The sequence below is a fragment of the Schistocerca serialis genome, chromosome 2 (genome assembly GCF_023864345.2).
Source record: "Schistocerca serialis cubense isolate TAMUIC-IGC-003099 chromosome 2, iqSchSeri2.2, whole genome shotgun sequence".
Classification (NCBI taxonomy): domain Eukaryota; kingdom Metazoa; phylum Arthropoda; class Insecta; order Orthoptera; family Acrididae; genus Schistocerca; species Schistocerca serialis.
Genome location: NC_064639.1, coordinates 653,830,211 through 653,853,196, shown reverse-complemented (window position 1 = coordinate 653,853,196; position 22,986 = coordinate 653,830,211). Strand labels below are relative to the sequence as shown.

At 42.1% G+C, this 22,986-nt stretch overlaps 1 protein-coding gene across 1 annotated transcript in view; it reads right to left on the bottom strand.

Annotated features, from left to right (window-relative positions):
* Positions 1–22,986, bottom strand: part of LOC126457735 (BUD13 homolog) — a 66,057-nt gene that overhangs the window by 10,429 nt on the left and 32,642 nt on the right. The window contains exon 4 of the mRNA XM_050094279.1: positions 1,947–2,125. Coding sequence (XP_049950236.1) covers positions 1,947–2,125 — 179 coding nt within the window. The remainder of the gene's footprint in view (positions 1–1,946; positions 2,126–22,986) is intronic.

Genomic DNA, 22,986 nt, shown 5'->3' with positions numbered 1-22,986 from the left:
GCCCCTGTCAATGTCTTACAACTTAAAACCTCGTTCCTGAATCTCTGTCTTACCATTATATAATCTGAGACCTTCCAGCACCTCCAGTCTTATTCCATGTATACAACCTTCTTTTATGATTCTGGAACCAAGTGTTAGCTATGATTAGGTTATGCTCTGTGCAAAATTCTACCAGGTGGCTTCCTCTTTCATTCCTTACTCCCATTCCATATTCACATATTACATTTCCTTATCTTCCCTTTCCTACTATCGAGTTCCAGTCACCCATGACTATTAAATTTTCGTCTCCCTTCACTATCTGAATAATTTGTTTTATCTCATCATACATTTCATCAATCTCTTCATCATCTGCGGAGCCAGTTGGCATAAACATGTACTACTGTGGTAGGAGTGGGCTTCGTATCTATCTTGACCACAATAATGCGTTGCCGTCTGTAGTGGTTTACCCGATTTCCTATTTTCTGTCTGTAGTAGTTTACCCGATTTCCTATTTTCTGTCTGTAGTAGTTTACCTGATTTCCTATTTTCCTATGTCTGTCTGTAGTAGTTTACCCGATTTCCTATTTTCCTGTTCATTACTAAACGATACTCCTGCATTACCCCTATTTGATTTTGTATTTATAACCCTGTATTCACCTGACCAGAAGTCTTGTTCCTTCTGCCACCGAACTTCACTAATTCCCACTATATCTAACTTTAACCTATCCATTTCCCTTTTTAAATTTTCTAAACTACCTGCCCAATTATGGGATCTGACATTCCACACTCCGATCCGTAGAACGCGTTTTCTTTCTCCTGATAACAATATCCTCCTGAGTAGTCCCTGCCCGGTGATCCGAATGGGGGACTATTTTACCTCCGGAATATTTTACCCAAGAGGACGCAATCATCATTAAACCATACAGTAAAGCTGCATGCCCTCGGGAAAAATTATGGTTGTAGTTTCCCCTTACTTTCAGCCATTCGCAGTACCAGCACATCAAGGCTGTTTTGGTTAGTGTTACAAGGCCAGATCAGTCAATCATCCAGACTGTTGCCCCTGCAACTACTGAAAAGACTGCTGCCCCTCTTCAGGAACCACACATTAGTCTGGCCTCTCAACAGATACCCCTCCATTGTGGTTGCACCTACGGTACAGCTATCTGTATCCCTGAAGCACGCAAGCCTCCTCACCAATGGCAAGGTCCATGGTTCATGGTGTTATTATGAGGTTCAATTTAGAATTCAACAAGGCAATAAAAGAGTATCAAATTATCTGCAAGTAATGTCTGAAACATCCTTTCATCCCAATCAACACTTCACAGAGTTACATACAGCAAGTTACAGCAAGAAAATTTTCAATAAAATTACAGTTCAGACCACAGGATAGGCAAAATAGCTTCTACATCATATCAGAGAACCGCAAATGTTTAAAAAGTGGCAAAAACCATAACTATTTCTTGCTGCACTGGATGACAATGACAAATGCATTAATGTTTGGCTGAGGATAAAATGCAAACTAAATGATAATTTGTCAATATTTTACAATATGAAATGTAATCACCAACAAAATTTCACTTACTAACTTACCAAAAATTTACTTGATAACTTACCATTATCCATTTATCAAAAACCAATCATTATAAGAGCATTTGTGAATTGAATTATTTACTGCTAAAACATATAACATAATAGATCCCATTTAAATGTTACAAATGGAACATGTGTTTCAAACCATAAATGAAGTCTAAGTTTCACACTGTGGTTTAAAGCGACCTTCGTGATTGCAGGTTTCAATCATTTGAAATAAAGGAAACATCTTACCTATAATGCCCTACCTATGATAAGTTAAATACAATGCCCTAGTAGCAATCTCCACCAATACCATGATTTACAAGACATAAATAAATCTCTTCACCTAAAAAGTTAATGTCTTTGTTTTAATTTTTTTTAAGTAAGTTAATTACCTTTGACACCTTCTTCCTTTTTCTTATTTCGGATGTATTCAAGCATCGGATCACCTTCTCTCTCTTGGTCCCGCAAGTGTCTCTCCAGATCTGCATCATCAGCATATCTGGCCAATGGTTTTGACATTTCATACAAATCTTCCTTTAACTTCTCTGTTTGATCTTCCACTTGCTTCAACCTAAAATATATAACAAGGTAGATTTTAATGTTTCATCCTAAATATGTAGATGATGACGCTTAATAATACGAAGAAAGTTTTTGGATGTAACTCTAAGCTTCTGCATAATTACATATGAAGTAAACTGGTCACTAGCTATGTCTTCTATACAATACAATTTTAGTTTATCTACATAGGTTATGCTCTATTTAACAAAATACCATGACAAATTATAGAAAATTCTGGATGGAAATACTTTAAGAATTGAACTTTTTATCATAGGACTAATGAATCAATAAATACCATGTAGACCTCAAACACATCACTCTTTAGAACCTGTGTATATTCTCTAGGCAGGAATTCACAAGTTAGAAGTTATCTTGCAAAATCAACATGAATATAACAGACACATGGTATTTTCCATGAAATGTATTCAACTTTTTGTTTTCTTGTGAGTCTTCCACTAAAGGCTGCAGTTACCTCCGAGTCAGAAAGTTCACAGTATTGTATATACTGCAAGTCTAGCTCCCGAGTTTATTACATCAGTTTTTCCAATTAGGTCCACGAAGTGACAATTGAAAAGGTCTAGGCCTCTGTCATCATGTACCAGCTCCCCTTTCTTTAATAACTAAAAACAATTTACCCATTTTACTAGTTGTTAACCTCTGTGGCAGTAAATTTATTATTTTTAGAAATCCAGCAATCAAAACAAAAATAAATAAAAACACACAAAAAAAGCGATTGGTTGCTGTATTTCTTCACCATAATACCTCAAACATGCTCCTTGACCAAGATCCTACAGATAAGGTTGCGAAAATGACCCCTGGGCAATGGCAGTGCTATTGTCACCTTCCAACTGCAAAGCACAAGTGGCTCAGTAGTCTACTGTGCTGCAACAACACTGAGATGACACATACAAAATTGTGTTACACGAATGGTCAAGATACATGTGCAAAGCAGCAGTGCCTAACCCAAAATAACTGTCAGCAACCTCTTTTGTCAACTCTACAACAGATTCCTTTCAACCATCTTTTTGAGGCATTGGTCTTCTGACTGATTTGAAGTGATCTGCCACAAATTCCTCTCATGGACTAATCTCTTTATCTCCGACTACCACCTGCACCCAACATCCTCAATTATTTGTTAGATCTATTCCAATGTTTTGCTGTAGTTATTACCCTTTACAGCTCCCTCTAGCACCATGCAAGTTATTCCCTGATGTCTTCACAAACATCCTTCCATCCTGTCCCTCCTTTTCAGTGTTTTCCATATGCACCTCTCTTTGCCAATTTTGCAGAGTGTCTCTTCATTCATTAAAAGACTACCTAATTTTCAACATCATTCAATAGCAGCACATCCTAAAAGCTTCAATTTTCTTTTCTTGGTTTGCCCACAGTCCACGATTCTCTATGATACAGTGCTGTGCACCAAACGGAAATTCTCAGAAATTTTTCCCTCAAATTAAGGCCTATATTTGATAACAGTAAACTTCTTTTGGTCAAGAATGCCCTCTTTGTATGTGCTAATCTACTTTTTTTGTCTCTTTGCTTTGTCTATTCTGTTTATTTTGCTACTACAGTAGTAGAATTCCTTGATAGTGTCCAGTTTGTAGTCATCAATTTTGATGGTAAGTTTATTACTAATCTGTTCTCTGTTGTTCCTATTACTTTCATATTTCTTCAGTTTACTCTCAGTAGATATTCTGTGTTCACTAGACAGTTCATTTCATGCAATAGATCCTGTACTACTTCTTCACTTTCATTGAGTTTAGCCATGTCATCAGTAAATTTTATTATTAATATCCTTTCACCCTGAATATTAACCCCATTCTTGAACATTTTATTTCTGTCATTGCTTCTTCATTGTATAGACCAAACGGTAGAGTCAAAAGCATGCAGGCCCTCTAACTCCCTTTTAATCAGAGCAATTCTTTCTTGGTCTTCCATTCTTATTGTTCCATCATGATTCTTAAACATATTTTCTATAACCCACCTTTCCCTACAGCTTAGTCCTATTTTTCTCAGAATTTCTAACATCTTTTACCATTTTACACTGTCCAATGATTTTTCTAGGTCAACAAATCCTATGAGTGTGTCCTGATTTTTCTCAAGTCTTGCTTCCATTATCAAGTGCAGTATCACCACTGCCTCTCTGGTGCTTTTACCTATACAAAAGCCGAACTGATTGCAATCTAGCAGCTTTCCAATTTTATTTTACACTCTTCTGCATATTATTCCTATCAGTATCTTATATGCATGAGATGTTAAGATGACTGTGCCATCTAGTAAACATTATTAACTCTGGAACAATATGCAGCTTTTGATATTTTCGTAATGTTTCTCACTACATACAAATATTCATTATGAGAGCAATAACGTGTATCAAGCTGTTGAATCCATTTAAATTATTTTCTTTATCCATGGCTTCTTTCATACTATGTTATGGCAACAATTACTATTTTTGCTAGCAAACAGTTATGATCAATACCATACACATCACATTTATATACTCTCAGGTGGCAAATTGCACATTCTTCTCTTACCTGTTGTAATATTATAAATCTTTCTGTTTTCCTTGTTAATACTTAAACATGACTTACGTTATCCACTATGGCCACCTAGATTTCAATAACACCACATACACTAATGAATAGATAAATTAGAGCACACTGCATATATTTTTATACATAAAACATTTTCTGTTATGTTGTAACTGCTCCGTACAATTCTGATGGTAAGATTAACAACTGATGTCCACTGCAAAGCACAAAATATTTTTAGAAGTTCATTCAGGATCCTTTTACAAATTAATGTTGAAAACACCACAATGCATTATTTGACACTTCTTGTTTGTTAGGCCTCAATCACATTTAGTTCCCGTTTCTTCCACTGATACATGACCTTGTACTGCAATAATATGGTGTTAGCAAACAAGAAGAAGATAAATTTGTTAACATCGAGTATTGATTTAAGTGTCAGGAAGTCGTTTCTGAAAGTATTTGTACGGAGTGTTGCCATGTATGGAAGTGAAACATGGACGATAAATAGTTTAGACAAGAAGAGAATAGAAGCTTTCGAAATGTGGTGCTACAGAAGAATGCTGAAGATTAGATGGGTAGATCACATAACAACAACAACAGCAAACAAGAGAATCAGACATTGTATAATTGTTTCCATTATATGCTTTCTTAGCTGTCAAATCAGCTAATTCTCATGGGGTTTGGTATTCTAAATTAATGAGGCTCTCCATCAGCACATAGGATTTTCTCCATTACAAGTACTAATCACACACACTGAGAAGATATTCAATGCGGTGGCTGATGGAAATAACAGAATGGTCAAAAGCCTAAGCAAGGCATACGAATTTTGACTAATAGTAATACATGTATGCAGGAATGAGAATCACATTCTGCCTTCATGGGAGTTGTGCCCATATTTCCCATATGTTGCTTGGCCCTTGCATCACAGTGTGATGTGACAAAAACTGATGGCATCTGGAACACTGTAATAGGTGCAGATAGAGAGCTATACCTTACAGCTAATATGCCAGGTGTAGTATGTTGTGGAAGCTACATCTTTAATTTTCTTTATAATTTAGAATGTCAACATTCCCAGCTACCTCCTATTTGTTTATTAATATTCATGCCCTTCAAGTCTGTGAGGAATAACACTTTTTCAAATATTAAGAGTAGAACAGAACTGTCTTAAGTGAAGATGAAAGAAATTTTGCATTCAGAAATATAGTGACTTAACATAACAATGCCATGTATCAGAGGATTCTCATTTTTCAATCTTTTAATGTTCTTAATAGCCCTTTTCGTCAGACACGGAACTCTGTATCTCTCATGTCTTGAGCAATATATGTTTGGAGGAAACTGTAATGAAATGTTTTGAAGGGAACAAGGGTACACCAGTTGATGGGAAAAGACTAAAATCAAATACATAAAATTCACTGACAGCATGGTGCTTTTGGCTGACAGATAATGAACATGGAATAAAATGACTCATGGTCTGAGTGTGACATGGTATGAATGAGGGATGAGAATTGATAGCAAGAAAACCACGAGTATGGTCACAGGTAAGAAACACACAATATTGGGAAGGGACAAACTGAAAAAGTAAAAAAAATCAAAATATTTATGCACCTTATTAATGAAGCTAAGCAAGCACTGAAAAGGAAGTAGCTACTATACAGGATACTGAACAAACAAATGACAAAAAGACTGGTTAAATGCTTTGTGTGGAGTGTGGTTTCATACTGTGTAGACACATGGCTGACAAGGAAAGAAGCTGAAAATAAAATGGAGGGGTTTGAGATGTGGGTACATATATATGTAAGAGGACAGAAAAGATAATGCGGACAAAGTATTATGAATGAAGTATTATGAAGAGTCAGCAAAAATAATACAAGAGATATTAAAGAGAAAAACAAGCTGACTAGAACACTTGTCTAATAAGACAATGCTTACAAACCGGTGCTTTAGAAGGGATGGAGAAAGGAAAAATGAGGAGGAGGACGAGGAGGAGGAAAGACAGTAGTTGACAGATAAAGTGAAAAACAGATATGGAAAAAAAGGACAGAAGGCAGAAAGATTTGGGGGTAATATTATGAAAACACTTGTTAACAGGTAGAATACTACTACTGCTACTACTACTACAACTGAAGACCCGAGCTAATTTGGTAACAACCAATATTGCATGGAGTGTTAAGAGTAACATGTGATGTCATCATAGTTTCTTGAGTAGCCGGGAAGATACAGCTCTATCCAAACAGTCCTGTTACATCTGGGATGGTCTGGTAGAACTAGGCATGTATGACACAGATTGTCCACTTATGACTGTTTTTCCTCAACAACCACCAACACAATTACGCACTGCTCCCCCCCCCCCCCCCCCCCCCCTCCCCCTTTCCATCCCCTTTGGTAAAATTTAAGCCACAATATCTAGTCACTGACATGCACAGCATTTCATAGGCATACCCAATGTGGTCACACTAAGTACCCGGAGTTTACAGCATTAGAAAACTGACACATCCGACCGATCCAAAGGTTGGGATCTTAAAATTTGACAATACTGATTGGATACAGGATAGACATGCCAGAGTCTGTTTGGAGGCCAGATGATCTCTCTTAGTTATTAAGCCAATGTTTTAACCCAAAATACGATAGACTGTTAGAGAGAGAGAGAGAGAGAGAGAGAGAGAGAGAGAGAGAGAGAGAGGAAAGTACAGTAAGAAATGGGGAAGAAGACTGGGTTACAGTATTTTAGGTGGGTGGGTGAGGGAAATATTACTAAGAGAAGTAAACAAATGTTGCATATTGAACAGAAGGAAAGGATCAAACAGTTTACTGATCTATGTCTTTCACTTCTACCTCAAAAAAGTCTGGGAAGTCCAGGATGAAATAAATATTTAGTGGTCTTATCATTGTGCCTGACTGCAGCTCAACACCACCTCTGTGTGGGGAGTAGCAATCTATCAATTGTTGACATGTCCACAGGATTGTTCTATCATCTGCTTTATGTAATACACGTTTTAATCTGTCTTACACTACAATACTCTAACATTTGCTATTGTTGTTGATGGATTTAAAAGGACTCAACTATGAAGTTGGCAGTCCTTCCAGCCTCTGGTGAAGAGAAATAAAGCAAGAGAGAATTGTTAAAAATTCCCAAAAATTGATAGGTCTATTACTTTTGATTAATACCTGTAATGTGTCACTTTACATAAAGAGGATTAAAAAAGAAATAAGCACCTAATAATAGTAATATGCCAAAAGAGTGAAAGACACACATATACAGCATATTTAAAAGTAATTGTCAACTATTTTGAAATTTGGTAGTGAGAAATGAATACTTTCTCAAATCTGTACATTTGCTCCTGGTGGCTGAAGACATTTGGTTGTCAATATGCCTGTCTCTTTGACAACAGCAAGATAAACATTAAGGGAACAAATACTGTACAGCCACAGTCACTGTCACAGCGATTTGTCAACAGGGTTTACTACTTTACATGTCTCTCTGTATTGAACTACTCTAGTGTACACATTAATCTGAGTGTTAAGTAGTCCACAGGCAGTTATTGTGTTTGCTTTGAAATGTAGGTACTGAAGTTTCAGTCTTGTTAGTACACGATATTGCACAGTAAATTAACTGCAACACTGTGTTTGTATCATGGCTTCATATCTACTTACAAAAATTGCTTACTGTTATGTTTATTATTATTATTATTATTATTATTATTATGTTTGTTCTGTTCTTGACACAAATCATTCAGTGCATTTTCTTTTCTCTACCCCATGTCAGCAATGGAAGTGTACTACTTCACAAGTGATATGGTGGAAATGATTTTCTGCTACGGGTTGGCCAATGGAAGGAGACCGTGAGCCCGTGCCCTCTAAGGGGGAAAAAAATATCCACATCACAGAGCATCATCCAATAATGTGTTCAGCCAACTTTTTCAGCATCTTAAGGACAGAGACTCTCTAGCACCTAAAATACGAACAGTGGATGGCGTCTGTCAGTTCACATACAGCAAGCCACACACATGAAGGAGCATGTGCTGCATTTACTGGACTTATGACCTGGAACCAGTGTGCGGTGACTGGCAGCAGCAGAAGGTGTGAACCATTCTCTTTTATGGGTGGTTCTACACGAATAATTGCTGTATCCATACCATCTTCAGTGAACCCAAGCGCAAAGGCCAGAAGGCCAGTGTAGCAAATTGCAATCCTGCCAGCTGGTTGGTTTGTGGGATTGAAGGGACCAGACTACTAGGGCCATCGGTCCCTTTTTCCACAAACTTTAAACACCCACAAATATAAAAAAACAAAGATGATGTGACTTACCAAACAAAAGCGCTGGCACGTCGATAGACACACAAACAAACACAAACATACACACAAAATTCTAGCTTTCGCAACCAACGGTTGCTTCGTCAGGAAAGAGGGAAGGAGAGGGAAAGACGAAAGGATTTGGGTTTTAAGGGAGAGGGTAAGGAGTCATTCCAATCCCGGGAGCGGAAAGACTTACCTTAGGGGGAAAAAGGGACGGGTATACACTCGCACACACACACATATCCATCCACACATATACAGACACAAGCAGACATATTTAAAGACCATATGTCTGCTTGTGTCTGTATATGTGTGGATGGATATGTGTGTGTGTGCGCGAGTGTATACCCGTCCCTTTTTCCCCCTAAGGTAAGTCTTTCCGCTCCCGGGATTGGAATGACTCCTTACCCTCTCCCTTAAAACCCACATCCTTTCGTCTTTTCCCTCTTTCCTGATGAGGCAACAGTTTGTTGCGAAAGCTTGAATTTTGTGTGTGTGTGTGTGTGTGTGTCTATATATATATATATATATATATATATATATATATATATATATATAGAGGAGATGGAGATGACAAGAGACGACACAGGACAAGAAAGACACAGACAGAGACCAGAAAAAAGGAATTAAAATCACACTGAGTGTGACAGTGGTTGGCCAACCATAGAAACAAAAAAAGGAAAAGCCAACCACCAAGAAAAGCACTAAAAACCCCAGTCTAAAATCGTAGGCCAAAGGCCAGACTCAACACACAAAAAAAAGGACAAACACTTAGATCAAACGATAAAAACCCCCTGCACAAATAAAACTCAAAACTAAATCTGCCATCACAACATCATCTGATAAAAGAGCAGGAAGTGCATCAGGCAGCGGGAACGTCTGCTTGAGCAGAGTTAAAAGCAGGCAGTCCAACATGATCTGGACCATAGTCAAATCTGAATCACAGCGACATAAAGGTGGGTCCTCGCAGCGCAATAAATGGCTGTGTGTTATCCAGGTGCGCAGCCAGCAGGGGCGACAGAGTCCTTGCGAGAGACCCGCAAGGAGGAGCACCACGCACCGGTAGCCTCCTTAATGGCCCGAAGTTTGTTGGGTGAAGGAAGGGTGCACCATTTTTCACCCCAGGTGTGAAGTACCTTCTGCCATAAATCTGACCTGAGGTTATTCTCCGAAAGGCCAATCTCCAAGGCTGGTGCACCGACAGCCTATTTGGCCAGCATGTCAACACGTTCGTATCCCGGGATGCCGACAGACCCGGGGTCCACACAAAGACCACAGAGCAGCCGCAACGGGCAAAAGTATGGTGGGACTCCTGGATAGCCATCATTAGATGAGAGCGAGGGAAACACTGGTCAATAGCTCGTAAACCGCTCAGGGAGTCACTACAGATAAAGAAGGACTCACCTGAGCAGGAGCGGATATACTCTAGGGCGCGAGAGATGGCTCTGCAGTGAAAACATTGCAGCCAGCCAGCAATGAGTGTTGTTCATAATGATCCCCTAGAGTAAGAGCATAACTGACATGACCAGAAACCCTAGAATTGTCAGTATAGACAACGTCACAACGTCAGAGCCTTGAAATGCGGCAAGGATTGAAAGAAAGCAGCGGCAGAGGGCCTCATGAGGGACTGAGTCCTTCAGGCCCTGTGCCAAATCGAGCCGAAGGCATGGGCGGGGCACTCACTCACCACGGGGGTATATGCAGGGGGGCCCAGAAAAGAGGTGGGAGAAGGAAAACTCAAGCCCATAGAGAAGAGCTCTGACTCAAACTGCGATCATACACCCTGACCGGGGCCGCCGTTCCAGTAGATGGACGACCGACTGAGGGAACAGGAGACGATAATTGGGATGCCCGGCAAGCTATAAATGTGTGTAGCATAAGCAGCCAGTAATCGTTGGCACCGGAACCGCAATGGAGGGACACCAGCCTCCACAAGTATGCTGTTGACAGGGCTTGTCCGGAAAGCTCCAGTGGCGAGTTTGATCCCGCTGTGAAGGATGGGGTCAAGCAACTGCAATGCGGAAGGTGATGCCGAACCATAAGCCAGGCTCCCATAATCCAGACAGGACAGAATTAACGCCTGGTACAGCTGTAGAAGGATAGACTGATCGGCTCCCCAGCTGGTGTGACTCAATCAACAAAGAGTACTAAGATGCCGCCAGCACAGCTGTTTCAGCTGCCGAATATGAGGGAGCCAAGCCAACCAGGTATCAAAAACCAATCCCAAAAACCGATCCATCTCCACCACAGCACGAGGTTCGCCATCAAGATAAAGTCGTGGCTCAGGGTGAACAGTGCGTCGCCGGCAGAAATGCATAACGCAGGTCTTGGCAGCCGAAAACTGGAAGCCATGCACTACAGCCCAAGACCGTGCCCTGCGGATAGCACCCAACAGCTGCTATTCAGCAGCTGCAATGCCAGTAGAGCTAAAGTATAGGCAGAAGTTATAAGCATACAAGGAAGCTGAGACAGACATTCCCACCACCGCAGCGAGCCCATTAATTGCAATTAAAAAGAGGCAGACACTTAAGACAGATCCTGAAGTTACACCTTGGCCTGTATGCCTGTTCAGAGATGATTCATAAGCAGCAAAATCCTTGGGTTCTGGAATGGCGTGAGGTAACATGATGTTAGGATACTATAACCCCTTACATTACTGTTGTTTGCTATTTTTTAATATTTTTCTTAAACTTACTCTTACATGTGGCTGCATATTGAGGTGTAATATGGTATATTGACAGGGGTGCAACAGCAACTGGTTAAACCGTAAACAAAAGTAACAATAATCTTTGCCTGCTGACAATTTTTTATGAATTATACACAATGTGAATAAAATTTGAACAGTTAGTTAACAGTGGTCATATGTGCATAATTGTGTGTGTGTGTGTGTGTGTGTGTGTGTGTGTGCGTCACAATATTCTTAAAGGAGTTTGATGTAATTTGTTACACAGTACATAAAGAACAGTTATACATAGTTTAGGGGAAAATAAGCAGCAAGTGGAACTGCACATGAGATGTGATACTGCCATTTTGGTAGGAATGCTATAACCATATTTTGCCCTGTGGTTGGCAGTGATTGCTGAACTGGAGTTGCCACCATTGGTCTCTCAAAGGTGGGACACACACTTCTGCAAGGAGACTGTCAACAGGATTAGTATTAAGGGCTCCAGTTGCTAGTATTATACTATGGAGTACAGTGTTCGATACCTGAAGTTGGATAATGCTGTTGTACAACCATAGTCTAGGCAAGAAATTTAACATTTTGTAAAATCTTAGTAAAACCATCCAACTTGTTCCCACAGGACTGTAGCTGAGGAAATGGGTAGCGTTAAAGTTCCTCATGCAAGTTTACCTCGAATTGGTGTGTGTGTAATATGCACGATTACTGTCAAATATTAGTCATAAAATGCAGGATTATTAAACTACTTGTAGCAGCTGATCACCTAAGTAAAGCTCAGGATGGAATGTGCAACCCTCAGTCACATAAATACACACATCAAAAAAAGTTTTGCATCGCTCCGGTTCCCAGAACTCCTGAAGATAGACATTAACTGTGGATATTGTATCACAGACATTGAGGCATTCATCTTTATGGACGACAATTTGCATCCCATCGGGCACATCGTGTGAATGACTTTGACTGTTTAGGGATGTCACTAAACCCGTCTGAAGATGTAAACCACCATACACATGTGGCACCTATTAGATGGAAGGGATCCAACAGCCGATCAGTTCCAGTCATTCCACCGAGGTACAAAGCTCATGTTGTCTGTAATTCACCATGCCTAGATGGTCAATAACATGGTTCGATCATGTCCGCATTGTTACTTTGTGCCAGAAAGGGCTCTCAACAAGGGAAGTGTCCAGGCATCTCGGCGTGAACCAAAGTGGTGATGTTCAGACATGGAGGAGATAAAGAGAGACAGGAACTGTCAATAACATGACATGACTCGCTCAGGCCACCCAAGGGCTACTACTACAGTGGAAGACTGCAACCTACATATCATGGCTTGGAGGAACCCTGACAGCAATGCCACCCCGCTGAATAATGCTTTTTGTGCAGTCACAGAACATTGTGTTATGACTCAAACTGTGTGCAACAAGCTGCATAATGTGCAACTTCACTCCCGACATCCATGGCGAGGTCCACCTTTGCAACCACGACACTATGCAGCGTAGTACAGATGGGCCCAACAACATGCTGAATGGGCTGCTCAGGATTGGCATCACATTCTCTTCACCAATTAGTGTCGCATATGCCTTCAACCAGACAATTGTCGGAGACATGTTTGGAGGCAACCGGCTCAGGCTGAATGCCTTAGACACACTGTCCAGCGAGTGCAGCAAGTTGGAGGTTCCCTGCTGTTTCAGGGTGGCATTATGTGGGGCCACCGTAAGCCACTGGTGGTCATGGAACACACCATAATGGCTGTACAATACGTGAATGCCATCCTCCGACCAATAGTGCAATCATATTGGCGAGGCATTCCTCTTCATGGAAGACAATTCACAACCCCATCGTGCACATTGTGTGAATGACTTCCTTCAAGATAACTACATCACTTGACTAGAGTGGCCAGCATATTCTCCAGACATGAACTCTATCAAACATGTCTGGGATATAGTGAAAAGGGCTGTTTATGGACGACGTGACCCACCAACCACTCTGAGGGACCTACGCCGAATTGCTGTTGAGGAATGGAACAATCTGGACCAACAGTGCCTTGATGAACTTGTGGATAGTATAACATGACGAATACAGGCATGCAGCAATGTAAAAGGACGTGCTACTGGTTGTTAGAGGTACCGGTGTGTACAGCAATCTGGACCACCACCTCTGAAGGTCTCACTGTATGGTGATACAACATGCAGTGTGTGGTTTTCATGAGCAATAAAAAGGGCGGAAATGATGTTTATGTTAATCTCTATTCAATTATCTGTACAGGTTCCGGAACCGAGGTGATGAAAACTTTTTTTGATGTGTGTGTGTGTGTCAAAGATGATGTGACTTACCAAACGAAAGCGCTGGCAGGTTGATAGACACACAAACAAACACAAACATACACACAAAATTCAAGCTTTCACAACCCATGGTTGCTTCGTCAGAAAAGAGGGAAGGAGAGGGAAAGATGAAAGGATTTGGGTTTTAAGGGACAGGGTAAGGAGTCATTCCAATCCCGGGAGCGGAAAGACTTACCTTAGGGGGAAAAAAGGACAGGTATACACTCGCGCACACACACCCATATCCAACAGCACAGACACAGACACAAGCAGACATTTGTAAAGGCAAAGAGTTTCAGCAGAGATGTCAGTCGAGGCAGAAGTACAGTGGCAAAGATGTTGTTGAAAGACAGATGAGGTATGAGCAGCGGCAACTTGAAATTAGCGGAGGTTGAGGCCTGGCAGATAACGAGAAGAGTTCTGACAGGTTGGTATTAGTGGGCAGCATCCAGACAACCCGGACGGTGTAACACTGTGCCAAGATGTGTTGGCCGTGCACCAAGGCATGTTTAGCCACAGGGTGATCCTCATTACCAACAAACACTGTCTGCCTGTGTCCATTCATGCGAATGGACAGTTTGTTGCTGGTCATTCCCACATAGAAATCTTCACAGTGTAGGCAGGTCAGTTGGTAAATCACGTGGGTGCTTTCACACGTGGCTCTGCCTTTGATCGTGTACACCTTCCGGGTTACAGGACTGGAGTAGGTGGTGGTGGGAGGGTGCATGGGAGAGGTTTTACACCGGGGGCGGTTACAAGGGTAGGAGCCAGAGGGTAGGGAAGGTGGTTTGGGGATTTCATAGGGATGAACTAACAGGTTACGAAGGTTAGGTGGACGGCGGAAAGACACTCTCGGTGGAGTGGGGAGGATTTCATGAAGGATGGATCTCATTTCAGGGCAGGATTTGAGGAAGTCGTATCCCTGCTGGAGCAGAGTCTGATCCAGTCCTGGAAAGTATCCTGTCACAAGTGGGGCACTTTTGTGGTTCTTCAGTGGGAGGTTCTGGGCTTGAAGGGATGAGGAAGTGGCTCTGGTTATTTGCTTCTGTACCAGGTCGGGAGGGTAGTTGCGGGATGCGAAAGCTGTTTTCAGATTGTTGGTGTAATGGTTCAGGGATTCCGGACTGGAGCAGATTCGTTTGCCACGAAGACCTAGGCTGTAGGGAAGGGACCGTTTGATGTGGAATGGGTGGCAGCTGTCATAATGGAGGTACTGTTGCTTGTTGGTGGGTTTGATGTGGACGGACATGTGAAGCTGGCCATTGGACAGATGGAGGTCAATGTCAAGGAAAGTGGCATGGGATTTGGAGTAGGACCAGGTGAATCTGATGGAACCAAAGGAGTTGAGGTTGGAAAGGAAATTCTGGAGTTCTTCTTCACTGTGAGTCCAGATCATGAAGATGTCATCAATAAATCTGTACCAAACTTTGGGTTGGCAGGCCTGGGTAACCAAGAAGGCTTCCTATAAGCGACCCATGAATGGGTTGGCGTACCAGGGGGCCATCCTGGTACCCATGGCTGTTCCCTATAATTGTTGGTATGTCTGGCCTTCAAAAGTGAAGAAGTTGTGGGTCAGGATGAAGCTGGCTAAGGTAATGAGGAAAGAGGTTTTAGGTAGAGTGGCAGGTGATCGGCGTGAAAGGAAGTGCTCCATCGCAGTGAGGCCCTGAACGTGTGGAATATTTGTGTATAAGGAAGTGGCATCAATGGTTACAAGGATGGTTTCCGGGGGGTAACAGATTGGGTAAGGATTCCAGGTGTTCGAGAAAGTGGTTGGTGTCTTTGATGAAGGATGGGAGACTGCATGTAATGGGTTGAAGGTGTTGATCTACGCAGGCAGAGATACGTTCTGTGGGGGCTTGGTAACCAGCTACAATGGGGCGGCCGGGATGATTGGGTTTGTGAATTTTAGGAAAAAGGTAGAAGGTAGGAGTGCGGGGTGTCTGTGGGGTGAGGAGGTTGATGGAGTCAGGTGAAAGGTTTTGTAGGGGGCCTAAGGTTCTGAGGATTCCTTGAAGCTCCGCCTGGACATCAGGAATGGGATTACCTTGGCAAACTTTGTATGTGGTGTTGTCTGAAGGCTGACGCAGTCCCTCAGCCACATACTCCCGACGATCAAGTACGACGGTCGTGAAACCCTTGTCCGCCAGAAGAATGACGATGGATCGGTCAGCCATCAGATCACGGATTGCCTGGGCTTCAGCAGTGGTGAGGTTGGGAGTAGGATTAAGGTTTTTTAAGAAGGACTGAGAGGCAAGGCTGGAAGTCAGAAATTCCTGGAAGGTTTGGAGAGGGTGATTTTGAGGAAGAGGAGGTGGGTCCCGCTATGACGGAGGACAGAACTGTTCCAGGCAGGGTTCAATTTGGATAGTGTCTTGGGGATTTGGATCATTAAGAGTAGGATTAGGATCATTTTTCTTCGTGGCAAAGTGATATTTCCAGCAGAGAGTACAAGTGTAGGACAGTAAATCTTTGACAAGGGCTGTTTGGTTGAATCTGGGAGTGGGGCTGAAGGTGAGGCCTTTGGACAGGACAGAGGTTTCAGATTGGGAGAGAGTTTTGGAGGAAAGGTTAACTACTGAATTAGAGTGTTGTGGTTCCAGATTGTGTTGAATCCTCAGAACCTTAGACCCCCTACAAAACCTTTCACCTGACTCCATCAACCTCCTGACCCCACCGACACCCCGCACCCCTACCTTCTACCTTCTTCCTAAAATTCACAAACTCAATCAGCCCGGCCGCCCCATTGTAGCTGGTTACCAAGCCCCCACAGAATGTATCTCTGCCTACGTAGATCAACACCTTCAATCCATTACATGCAGTCTCCCTTCCTTCATCAAAGACACTAACCACTTTCTCGAACACCTGGAATCCTTACCCAATGTGTTACCCCCGGAAACCATCCTTGTAACCATTGATGCCACTTCCTTATACACAAATATTCCACACTTCCAGGGCCTCGCTGCGATGGAGCACTTCCTTTCACGCCGATCACCTGCCACCCTACCTAAAACCTCTTTCCTCATTACCTTAGCCAGCTTCATCCTGATCCACAACTTCTTCACTTTTGAAGGCCAGACATACCAACTATTATAGGGAACAGCCATGGGTACCAGGATGGCCCCCTCATACGCCAACCCATTCATGGGTCGCTTATAGGAAGCCTTCTTGGTTACCCAGGCCTGCCAACCCAAAGTTTGGTACAGATTTATTGATGATATCTTCATGATCTGGACTCACAGTGAAGAAGAACTCCAGAATTTCCTCTCCAACCTCCTTTGGTTCCATCAGATTCACCTGGTCCTACTTCAAATCCCATGCCACTTTCCTTGACGTTGACCTCCACCTGTCCAATGGCCAGCTTCACACGACCCTCCACATCAAACCCACCAACAAGCAACAGTACCTCCATTATGACAGCTGCCACCCATTCCACATCAAACGGTCCCTTCCCTGCAGCCTAGGTCTTCGTGGCAAATGAATCTGCTCCAGTCCGGAATCCCTGAACCATTACACCAACAACCTGACAACAGCTTTCGCATCCCGCAACTACCCTTCCGACCTGGTACAGAAGCAAATAACTAGAGCCACTTTCTCATCCCCTCAAACCAAGAATCCCCCACAGAAGAACCACAAAAGTGCCCCACTTGTGACAGGATACATTCCGGGACTGGACCAGACTCTGAATGTGGCTCTCCAGCAGGGATATGACTTCCTCAAATCCTGCCCTGAAATGAGATCCATTCTTCATGAAATCCTCCCCACTCCACCAAGAGTGTCTTTCTGCCGTCCACCTAACCTTCGTAACCTGTTAGTTCATCCCTATGAAATCCCCAAACCACCTTCCCTACCCTCTGGCTCCTATCCTTGTAACCGCCCCCAGTGTAAAACCTGTCCCATGCACCCTCCTACCACCACCTACTCCAGTCCTGTAACCCGGAAGGTGTACACGGTCAAAGGCAGAGCCACATGTGAAAGCACCCACGTGATTTACCAACTGACCTGCCTACACTGTGATGCATTCTATGTGGGAATGACCAGCAACAAACTGCCCATTCGCATGAATGGACACAGGCAGACAGTGTTTGTTGGTCATGAGGATCACCCTGTGGCTAAACATGCCTTGGTGCACGGCCAGCACATCTTGGCACAGTGTTACACCGTCCGGGTTATCTGAATACTTCCCACCAACACCAACCTATCCGAACTCCGGAGATGGGAACTTGCTCTTCAATATATCCTCTCTTCCCGTTACCCACCAGGTCTCAATCTCTGCTAATTTCAAGTTGCCGCCACTCACACCTCATCTGTCATTCAACATCATCTTTGCCTCTGCACTTCCGCCTCGACTGACATCTCTGCCCAAACTCTTTGTCTTTAAATATGTCTGCTTGTGTCTGTATATGTGTGGATGGATATGTGTGTGCGTGTGTGCGCGCGCGCGCGAGTGTATACCCGTCCTTTTTTCCCCCTAAGGTAAGTCTTTCCGCTCCTGGGATTGGAATGACTCCTTACCCTCTCCCTTAAAACCTACTTCCTTTTGTCATTCCCTCTCCTTCCCTCTTTCCTGATGAGGAAACAGTTTGTTGCAAAAGCTTGAATTTTGTGTGTATGTATGTGTCTGTTTGTGTTTCTATCGACCTGCCAGCGCTTTCGTATGGTAAGTCACATCATCTTTGTCTGCTTGTGTCATATTTAAATATGTCTGCTTGTGTCTGTAAATGTGTGGATGGATGTGTGTGTGTGTGTGTGTGTGTGTGTGTGCGCGAGTGTATACCCGTCCTTTTTTCCCCTAAGGTAAGTATATATTCCACATGGGAAAAATATATTAAATATATATCTTTAAATATGTCTGCTTGTGTCTGTAAATGTGTGGATGGATATGTGTGTGAGTGCGAGTGTATACCTGTCCCTTTTTTCCCCCTAAGTTAAGTCTCCTCCCCCCATGAACCATAGACCTTGCCGTTGGTGGGGAGGCTTGCGTGCCTCAGTGATACAGATGGCCGTACCGTAGGTGCAACCACAACGGAGGGGTATCTGTTGAGAGGTCAGAGAAACGTATGGTTCCTGAAGAGGGGCAGCAGCCTTTTCAGTAGTTGCAGGGGCAACAGTCTGGATGATTGACTGATCTGGCCTTGTAACACTAACCAAAACGGTCTTGCTGTTTTGGTACTGCGAACGGCTGAAAGCAAGGGGAAACTACGGCCGTAATTTTTCCCGAGGGCATGATAAATGATGATGGCGTCCTCTTGGGTAAAATATTCCGGAGGTAAAATAGTCCCCCATTCGGATCTCCGGGCGGGGACTACTCAGGAGGACGTCATTATCAGGAGAAAGAAAACTGGCGTTCTACGGATCGGAGCGTGGAATGTCAGATCCCTTAATCGGGCAGGTAGGTTAGAAAATTTAAAAAGGGAAATGAATAAGTTAAAGTTGGATATAGTAGGAATTAGTGAAGTTCGGTGGCAGGAGGAACAACACTTTTGGTCAGATGAATTCAGGGTTGTAAATACAAAATCAAATCGGGGTAATGCAGGAGTAGGTTTAATAATGAATAAAACAACAGGAATGCGGGTAAGCTACTACAAACAGCACAGCGAACGCATTGTTGTGGCCAAGATAGACACGAAGCCCATGCCTACGACGATAGTACAAGTCTATATGCCAACTAGCTCTGCAGATGATGAAGAAATTGATGAAATGTATGATGAAATAAAAGAAATTATTCAGATAGTGAAGGGAGATGAAAATTTAATAGTCATGGGTGACTGGAATTCAAGAGTAGGAAAAGGGAGAGAAGGAAACACAGTAGGTGAATATGGATTGGGGGAAAGAAATAAAAGAGGAAGCCACCTGGTGGAATTTTGCACAGATCACAACTTAATCATAGCTAACACTTGGTTCAAGAATCATAAAAGAAGGTGGTATACATGGAAGAAGCCTGGAGATACTAAAAGGTATCAGATAGATTATATAATGTTAAGACAGAGATTTAGGAACCAGGTTTTAAATTGTAAGACATTTCCAGGGGCAGATGTGGACTCTGACCACAATCTATTGGTTACTAACTGTAGATTAAAACTGAAGAAACTGCAAAAAGGTGGGAATTTAAGGAGATGGGAACTGGATAAACTGACAGAACCAGAGGTTGTAGAGAGTTTCAGGGAGAGCATAAGGGAACAGTTGACAAGAATGGGGGAAAGAAATACAATAGAAGAAGAATGGGTAGCTTTGAGGAATGAAGTAGTGAAGGCAGCAGAGGATCAAGTAGGTAAAAAGACGAGGGCTAGTAGAAATCCTTGGGTGACAGAAGAAATACTGAATTTAATTGACGAAAGGAGAAAATATAAAAATGCAGTAAATGAAGCAGGCAAAAAGGAATACAAACGTCTCAAAAATGAGATCGACAGGAAGTGCAAAATGGCTAAGCAGGCATGGCTAGAGGACAAATGTAAGTATGTAGAGGCTTATGGCCTATTTCACCAGGGGTAAAGATAGATACTGCCTACAGGAAAATTAAACAGACCTTTGGAGAAAAGAGAACCACTTGTATGAATATCAAGAGCTCAGATGGGAACCCTGTTCTAAGCAAAGAAGGGAAAGCAGAAAGGTGGAAGGAGTATATAGAGGGTCTATACAAGGGCGATGTACTTGAGGCCAATGTTATAGAAATGGAAGAGGATGAAGATGAAATGGGAGATATGATACTGTGTGAAGTGTTTGATAGAGCACTTAAAGACCTGAGTTGAAACAAGGCCCCGGGAGTAGACAACATTCCACTGGAACTACTGACGGCCTTGGGAGAGCCAGTCCTGACAAAACTCTACCAGCTGGTGAGCAAAATGTATGAGACAGGCAAAATACCCTCAGACTTCAAGAAGAATATAATAATTCAAATCCCAAAGAAAGCAGTTGTTGACAGATGTGAAAAATCACCGAACTTGAAATTGCCATTCCTCACTGTGCAGTGATATAGAGCTGTAGTATAAACAGACATCATCAATGTATTGTGCAGTGCCCATGAGATGGTAGGTCTCGTAGAAGTTATAATATCATTTATTGCCATCCCACAGAGGGTAGTCCCGAGTATGGTCCCTGAGGGATCCTGTTCACCTGAATGTGTTGAGTACTTGGGGTTGTATTCAGGTCAAAGATGGTCATCATCAGACACTGAAATTAATAACTTAGTATAAAATATCATGGTCTGGAGCTGAAATAAATATAAAAATGCCGTCCTGGGTAACAGTGAATGTTTGTTGAGACTATGTCACACCTTATGAAACTTAGAAGTGTGCTCACTCAGACTCTAAATAAGTGATATAAAATTTTCCATAAAAGGGGCGTAAGGCCCAATCGAGTGGTGTTGTGCAATAGCATCACAAATTGTGCAATATAGGTGCAGGAAATGATTGGTGGAAATTTATTACTATTTTTCAAACAACTAACATGTGCCATTTGTTACAACAGCCATTATCTGTGTTTGGTGTGTATTTTCCTGGTTTCAACATGGGTACAGTGATGCTCTCTTGCCATTGAGGAAAAATTCTCCTTCTTGCCCAATGCAACTGAAAAATTCTAGTGTTCTTTCTACTTTTATCGCCCACGTGTTGCAGCATTTGACTGTGAACTTTATAGTGTCCTGGAGAATTATCCCAACATAAGACAATGTTAGATTCTCATTCCTTAAAAGGGACATAAATTTCACTTGCTGGGAGCAGAAGGGTAAAGTTCTGCATTTTGCTAAGTATTGATAATCTGTGAAAGGATCATAATTACTAGATGTAGATATTTCCAAAAAAATGTTCTGCTCGTACTTTCTGCAATATCCTCAGGGTCTACATCTATATCTGCATCTACATAGATACTCAGCAAGCCACCGTTACAGTGTGCGGTGGAGGGCACCCTATACAGCTACTAGTCATTTTCTTTCCTGTTCCAGTCACAATTGGAGCAAGGGAAAAAATAACTATCTATATACCTCCAAATGAGCCCTAATTTTTTTTGAATTTTATCTCCATGATCCTTACGCACAATGTATGCTACCGACAGGATCATTTGCCACTCAGCTTCAAATGTCGGTTCTCTAAATTTTCTCAGTAGCTTTTCTCAAAACAGAATGTTACCTTCCCAAAGCAGCTCTGTAACACTTACATGTTGTTCTAACCTACCAGTAACAAATCTAGCAGCCTACCTCTGAAATGCTTAGACGTCTTCCTTCATTCTGACCTGATACGGATCCCAAACACTTGAGCAGTACTAAAGAAAAGTTTGCACGAGCATCCTACCTGTGGTCTCCTTTACAGGTGAACCACTCTTTCCTAAAATTCTCCCAGTAAACTGAAGTCGACCATTCGCCTTCCCCACAATTCTCACATGCTCATTCCATTTCAAATCTCTTTGTAATATTATGCCCAGATATTTAAACGACACGACTGTGTCAACACACTGGGATCTATTACTTAAGAAGTCTTTGGGCTACCCACATATCTGGGATTTATTCCATATGCTCATTTGTTCATTAACAGCCTGAAATGGGGCACCATGTCAAATGCTTTCTGGAAATATAGAAATGTGGAAGCTGTCTGTTGCCCTACGTCCATAGTTTGCAGTATATGATCCAGAGATATCAGATTTCTGAATGCAAATAATGTGTACAAATGTAGCACAGTTTATCAGCATTTGATACGATGGCAAGTATATCCACAGAATTGCTCTGAACATTTCCTTTTTCATTTTTTAATTAAAAACTCTACTTTCACAACAAGTTTTTAAATAAAATAAGTTGTTCATTGATAGATGTTATTTATAGTGTTGGAACACTCTTGTCCATTCTCTAAAGGCCTTTGCGGTTCCTTCACACCACCAAGGAATGGGTTAGTGATGACAAGAGCCCAGAGAGAAGGGGATAGTTGCAACTGCAGTAGCACAACAGCAGCAGAAGAATCTTTCACCACCTCATTGATTGCTTCCTCCTGATCAATGCTGAAGAGTGCTTTGGAAGTGTAGGATCACATGATGACTTTTAAGAGACCAGTTGGTATGAATTCTT